General features: G+C 49.5%; 7 protein-coding genes across 7 annotated transcripts; 4 read left to right on the top strand and 3 right to left on the bottom strand.

Moving 5' to 3' along the window:
• Positions 1 to 218: 218 nt before the first annotated feature.
• Positions 219 to 2068, top strand: EJ05DRAFT_453093 (PAF acetylhydrolase). The gene has a single exon (XM_033742421.1). The coding sequence runs from the start codon at positions 442 to 444 to the stop codon at positions 2020 to 2022; it is 1581 nt and encodes a 526-aa protein (XP_033599773.1). The 5' UTR covers positions 219 to 441; the 3' UTR covers positions 2023 to 2068.
• EJ05DRAFT_386426 (MoaE-domain-containing protein) lies at positions 2054 to 2722 on the bottom strand. Its single transcript, XM_033741278.1, has 2 exons — positions 2517 to 2722; positions 2054 to 2462 (listed from the first exon to the last, which is right to left on the bottom strand). Exons 1-2 carry the CDS (start codon positions 2662 to 2664, stop codon positions 2086 to 2088), a joined length of 525 nt encoding a protein of 174 aa, XP_033599772.1. The 5' UTR covers positions 2665 to 2722; the 3' UTR covers positions 2054 to 2085.
• Positions 2723 to 3549: 827 nt separating this feature from the next.
• Positions 3550 to 4394, bottom strand: EJ05DRAFT_386422 (uncharacterized protein). Its single transcript, XM_033741277.1, has one exon. It carries the CDS (start codon positions 4133 to 4135, stop codon positions 3668 to 3670), a length of 468 nt encoding a protein of 155 aa, XP_033599771.1. The 5' UTR covers positions 4136 to 4394; the 3' UTR covers positions 3550 to 3667.
• A 1195-nt stretch (positions 4395 to 5589) lies between these two features.
• EJ05DRAFT_386380 (uncharacterized protein) lies at positions 5590 to 6586 on the top strand. The gene is made up of 4 exons (XM_033741275.1): positions 5590 to 5736; positions 5794 to 6038; positions 6086 to 6164; positions 6215 to 6586. Exons 1-4 carry the CDS (start codon positions 5699 to 5701, stop codon positions 6381 to 6383), a joined length of 531 nt encoding a protein of 176 aa, XP_033599770.1. The 5' UTR covers positions 5590 to 5698; the 3' UTR covers positions 6384 to 6586.
• EJ05DRAFT_476594 (uncharacterized protein) lies at positions 6532 to 7718 on the bottom strand. Its single transcript, XM_033744069.1, has 3 exons — positions 7266 to 7718; positions 7108 to 7198; positions 6532 to 7047 (listed from the first exon to the last, which is right to left on the bottom strand). The coding sequence occupies exons 1-3, from the start codon at positions 7321 to 7323 to the stop codon at positions 6735 to 6737; spliced, it is 462 nt and encodes a 153-aa protein (XP_033599769.1). The 5' UTR covers positions 7324 to 7718; the 3' UTR covers positions 6532 to 6734.
• A 713-nt stretch (positions 7719 to 8431) lies between these two features.
• EJ05DRAFT_432501 (Hly-III related protein) lies at positions 8432 to 9223 on the top strand (the record flags this gene model as incomplete). Its single annotated transcript, XM_033741566.1, has 1 exon — positions 8432 to 9223. A coding segment is annotated over one exon (792 nt), but the record flags the coding sequence as incomplete, so codon positions are not given.
• Positions 9224 to 9680: 457 nt separating this feature from the next.
• EJ05DRAFT_493170 (autophagy-related protein 22-1) lies at positions 9681 to 11553 on the top strand (the record flags this gene model as incomplete). Its single annotated transcript, XM_033746096.1, has 2 exons — positions 9681 to 10086; positions 10160 to 11553. The coding sequence occupies 2 exons, from the start codon at positions 9681 to 9683 to the stop codon at positions 11551 to 11553; spliced, it is 1800 nt and encodes a 599-aa protein (XP_033599767.1).
• Between the last annotated feature and the right edge of the window lie 52 nt (positions 11554 to 11605).

Genomic DNA, 11605 nt, shown 5'->3' with positions numbered 1-11605 from the left:
ACTGCTCCCCCGAGCCTCGTATGAGAGTTCTGAAGCTCGGTCTACTGATGTACTGTATTATAAGGCAGAATTCCGACTCCCCAAACGCTATCAATTCCTCATAACACGATCTTTACAGCTCTGCTCGCAGCTTCCATGTTACTAGCTCTTTCGCTGTAACGAGCTTGCATCTCGCATTAGACTAGCTTGCATCTTGCATCAGACTAATTAGCTTGCATCTCGCATCAGACGAGCTTCGAAGTGTTAATGGCTTCTACACAGTATAGTCTGCTATTTAAGAATGTAAGCGCCAGTATTCGGCATTCATTCTCGTAAGGCAGAATTGCAGCCTCATACACCTTAGGCCCTAGGCCAAGAGCACCGCCTCTCCGGAACTCTTCCTTGCCGACCGACACATATCTTTACTCCAATAATTATCACTTAATACCAGGCTAATTCATCATGACTTCTCCTGGCTACAGGGATGATGATGTTGAGATGGAAACATTGACACAAGGCTTTGACGAGCCTGATTTCCCACTACCGCCATCAGGGTTACCGGGGACCCGCCATAAACCGCGATGGCTGGATCATTCGAATACACGATGGCAGTCGATCCTGCGGAGGGTACCATTGATATTGCGGCCACGACTCAGCTGGAAATACATTCTCTTTGTACTATTTCTAACCTACGTGTTTTACTGCTTCGCGAAAGGCTCGCCATTGCTAGCATCACGGCTACCAGCTTATACTGGACCGTATGACGTTGGAACAGTAGATATTGAAGTGCCTGTGCAGGAACGACGAAATATCAGCGAGACTGTTTACAAAGATACTGGATTACCAGCATTTGATTTCGAAACAGTACTATTCAGTCTCTACTATCCGGCAGAGAGAGGCGCTAAATCAAAGTTGCCAAAACATCTCTGGGTACCGAAGCCAGTCAGTTTTATAGGAGAAGGCTATGCCAGAGTGGCACATATCAATAATTTCATTACAAGACCGTTGTTTACATTTGGACTGTGGGCTCTTGCGGGAAGCATCAAGATTCCCGCACTCGTTGATGTGCCTGCAGTACCAATCAACGACAGTGAAGAAGAGTTTCCTGTGATTGTGTTCTCACATGGCACAGCGAGCAAACGAACGGACTACACGCAGTACTGTGGAGAACTGGCAAGCCGCGGCGTCGTTGTAGCGGCCATCGAACATCGTGATGGGAGTGGTCCTGGATCCATTGTCAAGTCTGATGACGGAGAAAAGAGAGTCTACAGCTTCACGCAAAAGGACCTATTAGCAGATCCACCGATGGAAGACCTACAGCTTAAGAAGGAGCAGCTCGACTTCAGGCAGGCCGAGATTGAAGAAACTATCACAGTTCTACGAACCATTAGCGAACGCAATGCACCCCGGATAACGAGACTAAACGAGAGGAGAGAAGGGCACAATCTAAAGTCATTGGAAGGCCGCCTAAATCTCAATCAAATCGTCATCAGCGGCCACTCCTACGGCGCGACAGGCGCAATGCAGGCCGTCAAGGGAGCGCCATCCAAAAAGCAGCCCGCTATAGGAGCTATAATGTTTGATCCCGGCAAGAGCAGCGGACGTCTCAATTCCAAGATCGATATTCCGATCCTCGTTGTCCATTCGAACTCCTGGTCTAAGAAAATCAGCGTGTTCTTTGGCCGCCCACATTTCGATGCCGTCAAAGAGATTGTGCAGAGCGTGTTGGACCGCAAAGGCGCGAGTTGGTTTACTACTATGTTAGGCACCAGCCATCCCAGCATCACGGATGCTCCGATCATCGAACCCCTGCTCCTACGATGGACGACTGGCGCAACGATCAGCGTAGTAGATGGACTGAGGGAATATGTCGCCGTGACTATGGAATTCCTAGAATTCGTCCGACACGGCAAAAAGACTGGCATCCTCGCCGAAAAAGTCTCGCATCCACAGTACAACGAAGACGAGCGCAGCGAGGCACGTAAGAAAGCACAGGACAAGAATATCGCAAAATTCTGGCAGATACACGTAGCTCCAGAGTAGTCTGCATGTTATAGCAATAGATGTCAGTCTAAAAATCACGCGAATTTGACGTAAACATTGTTCTCAACTACTTTGTCTGTTCCCTTCCCCGGTCTCATCTACTTTCTCCCCCACCGCCCCGTCCCTATTCGCCCTCCATACACCTTTTTCCCCTACAAACTCCTCCAACTTCCACACCTCTGCCCGCTTCTTCGTTTCCTCTAGCGCCTCCTCGCCACCGCGCCACGCCGCCTGCCGATGCGGCGCGCTCACCGCAATCAGAATACTTTCCTCGCCAATCGGTACCTCACCAAGCCGGTGCACAATCGAAACTGCGGTTAGGTCATGTTTAGACTTGACTTCGCGCGCAATGCTAAGAAGCGTGGTGAGTGCGAGAGGTACGTATGATTGGTAGACGAGTTGGGAGACAGGTTTGGAGGCAAAGGTGTCGCGGGTTGTGCCTTCACGGCCATGGTTAATGGTACTTTTCGGGGGTCAGATGTTTGTTGGCTTACCGGCGAAGAGGACTACGGCGCCTGCTTTCGGGCTTTTGACACGATCAATGATGGTTTGGGCAGAGAGGTGGGCATGTGTGAGTTCGACGTGGATGTTCGGCTCCTCGCGCACGCCGCCTTTCTCTGAGTCCGCAGGCTCGGATGCCATTGTTCGAAGCTTTGAGCTGGTGATGTGATGCAATGAATGAGATGTGTACGATCAGGCTGATGCATCTGAGATTATATCATCGGAGGTCCGCAAGCACATGAAGCGCGTATATATGGTCACGATGCGAGAAAGTCTGAGGTCAACCTGACTGATATCGAATACATGAGGTTGAAAGATTCAATGTGGGTAGACTGCGATACTCCTACATAGCACCTTGAAATATGTGTATAGGAACGTTGAAGATAGACCCGGCCGTCACCATATGCAATTAACCCATCGCTCGGCTGCTCGAAGTGTGGTATGATGTCACCGTCGGCATGGGAGTGTAGACGTGAAAAGTCATACCTGGAAAATACTCCATTATTTTTCATCCAGGGCTACTAACGATATGAAAAGGAATGAGTCGTATGGGCATGCCGTCGTGTCCTTTCAGCTCTCGACGTCGGCTCGACGGATTCTGGGTCAGGCAACTGTTGAGTGGAAAATGGACACAGGAGTACTTGATTGTGATGACTGGCACACAATAGATCGACTCCAGGGGAAAGGCCAAAGTTGCGGTAGAACTTGGAGCCAATACGACCAAGACTCGTGTTCTTCAGCTTGGTGCGTTAACAATGTCGTGACTTTCGTATTATCGTATGCAGTTAACATGCAGCCCGACGTAGCTGACGTTTCAGTGGACCATCCACCCGATTTTCTCTTCCGTGAATGCAGCCATTCTCGCACTATACCGGCGCACATGATTGCGCAAGTACAAAGACCATGATTTGATCTATTTTCAACGTCCACCACCATATCGTATGGATACATTCGAGACTGCAAGATGCTGGTTTCGCCGCCTTGTTTATATGTACCCCGTTTTCGCCGCAGCTTTAGCTGGTATGAGTAGCATCTAGTCCCCATGCCGTCGCAACTTGCGAGGGTACATTGAGTTCTAAATCGGGTATCATGAGTTGAACAATTTTGGAAGAACGTCAGCTAAATAGCACATCTATTCTTCTCTTTAGCTCTCATTCTCATTGCTTTGTCCACCAGATGTGTCCAGTCCCACACTGGCTTTGAATACACCTAACCGCGCTCGTAATATCTCTTTATTTGAAATCTGCAGTGCCCAAAGTGCGCCTCCGGTAAACATGATAGCTCCACTCATGACATTTAGGGTTGCTATTTGTAATGCTTCCACAGCTTCTATGATTCCCTTCACTTTGTTTGGCTGCATGTTTGGCTGGTAGTACTTCGGTTTCGATGCCGTCCACCGTCGCATAATGGCCTTCTTTGTCAAAGTCGTCGAGAGCAGTAGAAACGCAGCGCCAGCGAAGAACATGACGAGTGGTTTCCGGGGTTCTGACCATGGAAGCCGTGTAGGAGGTTCATGTTCGGAAGGCGTACGAGGGACAGCAGGCGGAGCTGCTCGTGCCTCAGGGGAGGTTTCAGGGGTCGGAGCTTGCGCCGACCTCGAGAAGAGGCCCATGGCGATCAGGGTATGTTCCAAGTTGTCTAGGAGTGGTTCGAGATCCAGATGGAAGGATTGAAAGTCAAGTCAATCGTAAGCAGGCAGATGCAGCTTTACGGAAGAACAGGTGCTACAAATATGGTACAAGAAAGGAGCAACGCAGGGAGACAAGTAATACAGAGCAAGAAGCGGAGGATACAGTAATAGTCGTGGAAAGCACCGCAGGTTTAACCTTACGATTGGACTTGTAAATGATTTGGATGTAGTAAAGGGATGTGATCGAGAAGCTCAACCTAAGAAAATCATCAAGGCTCGTCGTGTTGGTCCGTGCGAGGAGACCTCTTAGCCTATTTCAGCTTAGTGTTCGCCCTCTGCTCTACATCCACGACACTCAATTGAATCTGAACACTGCCATGTCGAGACATATTCGGAAACCATATCTTGCAAACATTCTTGATGGACTGACGAATAGTTCAATTGTTGCAGCTGCTTTCTATCTGATACTGAGGCTGGTCGCTCGCACACTGTTCTCCACCGAATGAGCATTGCAGATGCCAGTGAATCAACAAATCTGCTCGAGACCACTGCTGTGCATTATCAATTAGGAAACCTACATAGCTCGCTCTAATGGGAGTCAAATTTCAAGAGCTCGGTCATTCTTTAGTCACAGAACGAAACTCACAAGGCGCAGACAGCACCCACCTGGCTCTGACTGAGCTAACCCACCGTAAGTCTATTAGATCGGAGACTTGTGGTTAACTTGTCTTATGCGAGATGTTGTGTTACTATGGCTCCATACACGTAGCTGCCAGCATCGAATAAGCTCAGTGCGCGAATATGTCCAAGTCCCAAGGAATCCGGACAGGCTAGAGCTTCAATTAGCCAAGCCACCTTATAGGCCGACTCTACGAGATGAAATACCCGGACTGAATCGTAGCCAGGAGGTGTTCGATATAGTTCGATCTGCCAACAATGGTCCAGCCTCACCTCGAGTGGAATACGAGCTTCTAGGGTATATTCCAACCAAAGAATGTCCTCCCGCCAGCAGTACGATGGCACTGAACTCGAAGTGCCAACCCTGCTGGGTCTGAGTGTATTGGACTGTAAGCATCCAGATGGGTTATTCGTGTACTAACACAATGGTTCCTTGGTCGTGACGAAGCACAGCTTGCGCTATATATGCATCGTATGCTAGTCCTACCACAGACTACAACATATTCATGGAACCTCGCTTCTCCGCGTATCTGGGTCAATCATGATCTGGGATCATGCCAAGGGGTTCAAGATCGAGCTGAGAAGCAATGCCCAGCTTACGGACGGAATGTATGGTGCTGTTCAATGCATGCTCACGAAATGATGTAGCACATTCATAGGGTTCCATTGTCTAATTTTGGCTCAGCTTCGGAAGGCTCAGACTTGACAAGTATAAAGTAGAGGAGACAACCGCACTCAATTGAAGCACTAAGGAACCCAAGGACCAAACCCTCTATCCTCGACAGTCGCTCAAGTCTTTCGCTCCCAAAGCTTCACCATAAAGCAAGTCATCAAACTCCTTCATTAGGATTGTCGATATATCTCAACATGCTTTACACTAGCCTCGTCGCCTTTGTGGCCTATCTGTAGGCTTTTACGCCATCTACGATTGATCAACCAACCAGCTCTCTAACAATTAACAGTACCGTTGTCGCTGCCTCGCCTGCTTATACACCACCTCCACCTCCAGCGTATACCACATGCGCCACCAAATTCTACGTGACCAGCAAGGTCGAGACTTCAAAGACCGTAATCGAATCCACTAAGACAGTTTATGTCCCGGTCACCACCACTGGCTACGTAACAAAGACTTCAGTTGTCGATAAGCCTCACACCACTGTCGACTACACCACGAACCTCTACACAAAGACTAAGGCCGAACCCTACAGTTAGTTGAACTACGCGCATGCTTGGATATTTGCTAACATCTGTTAGCCAAAACAATTACAATCACCACTACATCCGTTGGTACCAAATACGACACGTACGTCGAGACCGTGACCAAGCCTCACACGTAAATAAAGTCGTTCCTTTGAGAAGAGTATATCACTAACAAATCCACAGTACCGTCAAGACTGAGCACTCCACGATTGTCACCAAGGTGCCCACTGTGATCGTTAGCACGTCCAAGACCACTTCTCTCTACCCGACCACATCTTACGTGACTGTTACCAAGCCATATACCAGCTCGAAGGTCGATTGCACGACCAAGGGTGGGTATTACAAGGAATAGGCCTGACCAATGGTGATGATGGCCTGCTAGCCTTACTGCCATAAGGTCATGTGGTGGAGGTTAAGGGGAGGAATATGAAGACTTGGGCTCGACAGACACACTCCTTGTACGGTTTCCTTTGCCTGCCACCGGGGACGCTCGGTGCTTCTTGGCTTATAGGAATTTAAAATGCTATCATGACTGCACAAAACGAGCACACGCTTTCTATGAACATCGTGCCCGCTAATTAACACCCATCCAATAATTACATATCCTATGGTATTAATCCTAGTGCACCTATCCGGGTATCTAAAGCCCTAGCCAACGCTCCACAAACTCCAAAGCCCCCGACCGTGCCTAGTCCCCATATATCTATTTCTTACTCTTCTTATTCTCCCCACCATCTGCCTCGTCCTCCGCACCCCTCTTCTCACTTTGCCGTGCACTCTTCCTTGTGCCCTCTCTAGGTTCCGCTTTCTTCTTTGGTGCACTCTTAGCCTTGGTTTCCTTCTTAGGGGCGTCGACCTTCTTAGAGCTGTTGGCCTTCTTCTCGCCAGCATCCTTCTTGGAGCTGTTGGCGTCCGTCTTGGCGGTCTCATCCTTCTTCTTGGCCTCAGGCTTGGGTTCTGGGGCGCCCTTTTTCGGCTCATTCTTGGAGCCGGACTCGTTCTCGTAAGAGCCGCCTCTGGAGACTGTTAGCATAGAAGAATAGAGGTTCTGGCGCAATACGAGAAAGTCTACATACTGTTTTTCGTATTCCTTGCTGAGCTGCGTGGCTTTCCATGCGGACCATTGGCCCTTGCCGCCGCCGTCCTTGTTGGGCTTGTTCTTGATCTCTGTGGAGGTCTCTGTTAGTCGCGATTCGTGCGATTGGGCTGAGAAATGTATGAGTGGATCACGTGCCTTCTTTAACCTTTTCGCGGAGCTTCGGATCGGTAGGTTTTCCCTTCGAGGAGACCATCTTGCGCAATTATGAAGTGCGGATGTAATACAGTTGATACAAAGTACTGTATGAACAGGAAGACCGATCAATCAATTGTTGCGCAAACGGTGGTGTCGGTGTTTGGTGTTGTTGTTTGTGAGGGATTTCAGTGGGCGATGCAGTGATGATGACCTCACTACATCCTTGCGGTCCCGCGGACGCGCCTGGAACTTGGAATGGGCTGCCGCACAGCAACGCGCCATCATGTGACCTTAGGCCCGGTGTTGTTCCGCTGGGAGGCTAAAGACTGCTTGTTTCGACGTCTGGCAAAGAGTGCTCCCTTCATCATTACTGACGAAGATGATTCTGGTGATGTACTAGTGTTGGTGTTGAGGCGGACATTTTCACGCCGAGATTGGCCACCCGAGGCCGTCCAAGACGACGTCCAGGGATGCAAGGGAATGCCACCTAATAATCGATCTGATGGAGCCACGTGCATTACTTCGATCACATGCACTGTGGAACCATCGACGAATAGGGTTTTGGCAACTTCGTTTATCATTATCTTCTCGTTGACAAGGATATCGTAGGTTGAAGGGCGTCCGGCCGTGGGTTAGTGATGCCATTGCAAAACACCCACCGGCATGCACAGATTTGCTGGCCAGCAGCAAAAAGAAGACTCCAGGAACGCACCACAATATGCGCTTTCCATTGACAGGATCCCAACATTAATTCATCCAGGATCACTCCGGCGGCTTCATTAATAATGATAATCTGAGCTGCCGCTGCCATTCTGCGCCCTAATAGCTTTGTCCGGCCCCGCGCGCGCCAACAAGATGCGCTCGAAACCTCTGCCTAGCGCCCGACTACATCTTCATTCACCCCTTTCTTTCTTCGTGTCCCGTCACCCATATTTCACTCGCTGTCCATTTGAGCTCTTTTTATGCTCATGTTCGTCTTTCGGAATTGGACATCTGACCCGCAGATTCACTGAAAATATATACGCACCCGTGCAAATATGAGCTCGACAGCTACACGAAGATCGCATGCAAAAACTTATCAGGAACCTACTGATGCCACGATCAAGAATCTAGAGCACAAACAGGACTCTGCCAATGATAAGGCAGTTGAGGCACCCCTGCCTTTGCTGAAATACGAAGACATACCACCATGGTATCAAGACAACCCGTACATCAAGCGCGGCTATCGCCCAGTTTCCAATTCATTCAAAGCCTGCCTCTCGTCGTCAATCTTCATCATGCATAACCAAACACTCAACATCTTGACCCATCTGATTCCAGCAATCGTTATTGTCTGTATATTCTGGCAACTCCAGACGCTCATCAACAACTACTTTCCCGAAGCTTCACCCATTGATCGCATCATTTTCAACCTCAATCTCTTCGCTGCTCTCACAACTGCTCTGCTATCGAGCTCCTACCATACGCTCATCAACCACAGTCAGTGGATCTCGGAGACTAGCTTGAAAGTCGACTATCTTGGTATCCTGATCCTCATTCAGTCGAGCTTTATTTCTGGTATTTACGTCGGGTTCTATCGCCATCCAAACATCCAAAAGCTGTACTGGGCGATGATCACCACCCTAAGCACGGTTGCTTGCGTACTCACCTTGCACCCCAAGCTGCAAGGACAAGCATGGCGAGGTATCCGCACCCTAGTCTTCGTACTCACCGCGCTTTCTGGCCTAGCCCCTATCTTCCATGGTGTCATTGCGTACGGGCTCGAAGAAGCGTTACTGTATTCTGGCATGCAGTATTGGTTAACAGAGGGTGTAGCCTATGGCATTGGCGCATTCTTCTTTGCCACACGTATCCCGGAAAGCTTGAGTACGAAAGGGAAATTTGACATCATCGGCTCCTCGCATCAAATCTTCCACGTTTGTGTAGTGATTGGTGCTGTGGTACATTTGTATGGCGTGTGGAACACCTGGCGAGCAAATCTGGGATATACAGGACAGGCGCAGCTGGAAATATGATATTAACGATAAGATGATGGCACGAAAACACACATGTGGACATCACGAAAGTGCAGTTAGGGGCTCCTGGGTGAGAATCCTGGTGGTTCTGAGGTCAGCTGGCTGGCTCAGCGCGGCAACGGGTTAGGTACTATTATATACAAGAAGTGCATTCTGCATCGACACGTCCTCACTTATGTGTTCCAAGCCTTCCTAGCTTTGCTAGTGCTGTACAGCTTTCTTTATCAGACGCAGTGTTTTAGCAATGTACGGACAAATCTGCCCAAAACGTGCATCCCACATGCGCGTATCGTGGCTTGGCGTGTGAGCAGGCTCAGACCCAAGGCTCAGGCTCAACCTCAACCTCGCGCCCAGGGCCTCGACCACCGCATCTTCCATCGTCTTCATCTCCACTGATGGCATGACCGAATTACCTCTTCAGCACGAGATTCACACTGCCCGCTATGAGGGTGAAGATACACGCCCGACAACCTCGCTTGAGCTTCGCGGTTGGTACGCGTACAGCGCGGCTGCAGAAGTATTTGTGATCTGTGGCGTCGGCTCGTTCTTACCAGTCTTCTTAGAGTCCCTCGCAAGAGAAAATGGCGTCTTGCGATCAGATCATGGCGTGTCCTGTGTTGAGCCTCGTGGTGATTCGGGTAGAGTCAGGTTAGGTACGAGAGATGATTCTGGCAGAGACGAGCAATGCGTTATATCGCCATTCGGCTTCGAAATTACCACGTCAAGTTTCGTGTTGTATACCTTCTCGCTTGCAGTTCTGGTGCAGGTAGTGGTTCTGGTATCGAGCAGTGCGTTGGCAGATTACGGTACGTGTGGTTTGGTTTTCCTCCAGCTTCATGACAGCCTGACCGTAAATATTGGTGCTGACGTTTCACATAGGGAACAACAGAAAGAAGCTTCTCACAGCACTCGCATTCACCGGCTCTATTTGCTGCAGTTCTCTAGTATTCGTTTCACGCGCTTTCTACCTCCTGGCGCCGCTGCTCATTGTCGTGAGCGTCACGTGCTTGGGCTCAAGCTTTGTATTGTTGAACGCATACTTGCCTGTATATGCGAAGCATCATCCACGTGAGAGCAGAACATCGCGGATCAATGATGGTTTGGATGATGATTTGGCGATACCTTTGGCAACGTTGGAGGATGCACAGAACAATGCTGGTGTCTCGTCGCAATTCATCGACGAGCTGAATGAGTATCAGCCTGCAAGGACAAAGGAACTGTCTGATTTGAAAGTATCAACGCAGATTAGTGCTCGTGGGTATGGTATTGGATACTCTGCTGCCCTTCTCTTCCAGATCCTGAGCATCGGATTCCTTGTACTGGTTGCTATGTTACGGCTTTCCCCGAACGTGTCTACAGCTCCCCTAGGTGTCCTGTTGTTCGCAATCGGCGTATGGTGGCTTCTATTCAGCGTACTCTCCTTCCGCTGGTTGCGGCCCCGACCTGGGCCTCCACTTCCTCCTACCCTGTTGCGTGCGAAAAGATTCTCTTGGCTTGCATACATCATATTCTCGTGGAAATCTACCTGGGAGACGATCAAAGTGGCATGCAAACTGCGTCAGATGCTCAAGTTTCTTGCAGCATGGGTGTTCCTATCAGATGCACTCGCTACAATGGCAGACACTGCTGTGCTCTTCGGCAAGACTGAACTTGGTATGAGTCCGGCCGGCGTCGCTACAATCGCACTCATTGCAACAGGATCTGGTGTTCTGGGGGCTTTAATGTGGCCTAGGTTCCAACTTCGCTATAATCTGCAGTCAAAGACTGTTATACTTGCTGCTATAGTCCTGTTTCTAGTCATCCCGATCAACGGCATCCTTGGCTATCTGCCGTTTGTCCATATCATCGGTATTGGTGGCGTTCAATCTGCAATGGAGCTATATATGATGGCGAGTATACATGGGATTGCATTCGGTGGGTTTTCAGCCTACTGTCGCTCGTTCTATGGGAACCTCATACCCCCGGGGCATGAGGCGGCCTTCTACGCGTTGTATGCATTCACAGATAAAGGGAGTTCCATAATTGGACCCGCAGTGGTAGGACGGATTGCTGATGCAACAGGAAGCTTGAGAGGGGGCTTCTTCTTTATTGCGCTTTTCATTGCGGTGCCTGCACCATTCATTTGGTGGATTGATGAAGGGAAGGGCAGAGAGGAGGGACTTGCTATGGCTAAGATTATGAGTGGGACTACTCACGCATCACTCGGGACGTACGATACTAGAACCAACGTAGAGGAGAGAGAAGAGCTCCTCGCAAGCGAGGAAGACTCCTGATTTTGTAAGCAATCACGACATCCTCGTGGGTTGGGTATTTTAAAGAGGCAAG

This window comes from Pseudovirgaria hyperparasitica (assembly GCF_010093815.1).
Source record: "Pseudovirgaria hyperparasitica strain CBS 121739 unplaced genomic scaffold EJ05scaffold_9, whole genome shotgun sequence".
Lineage (NCBI taxonomy): Eukaryota > Fungi > Ascomycota > Dothideomycetes > Acrospermales > Acrospermaceae > Pseudovirgaria > Pseudovirgaria hyperparasitica.
Note: the sequence above shows the minus strand (reverse complement) of the source record. Positions and strands in the feature narration are given on the sequence as shown.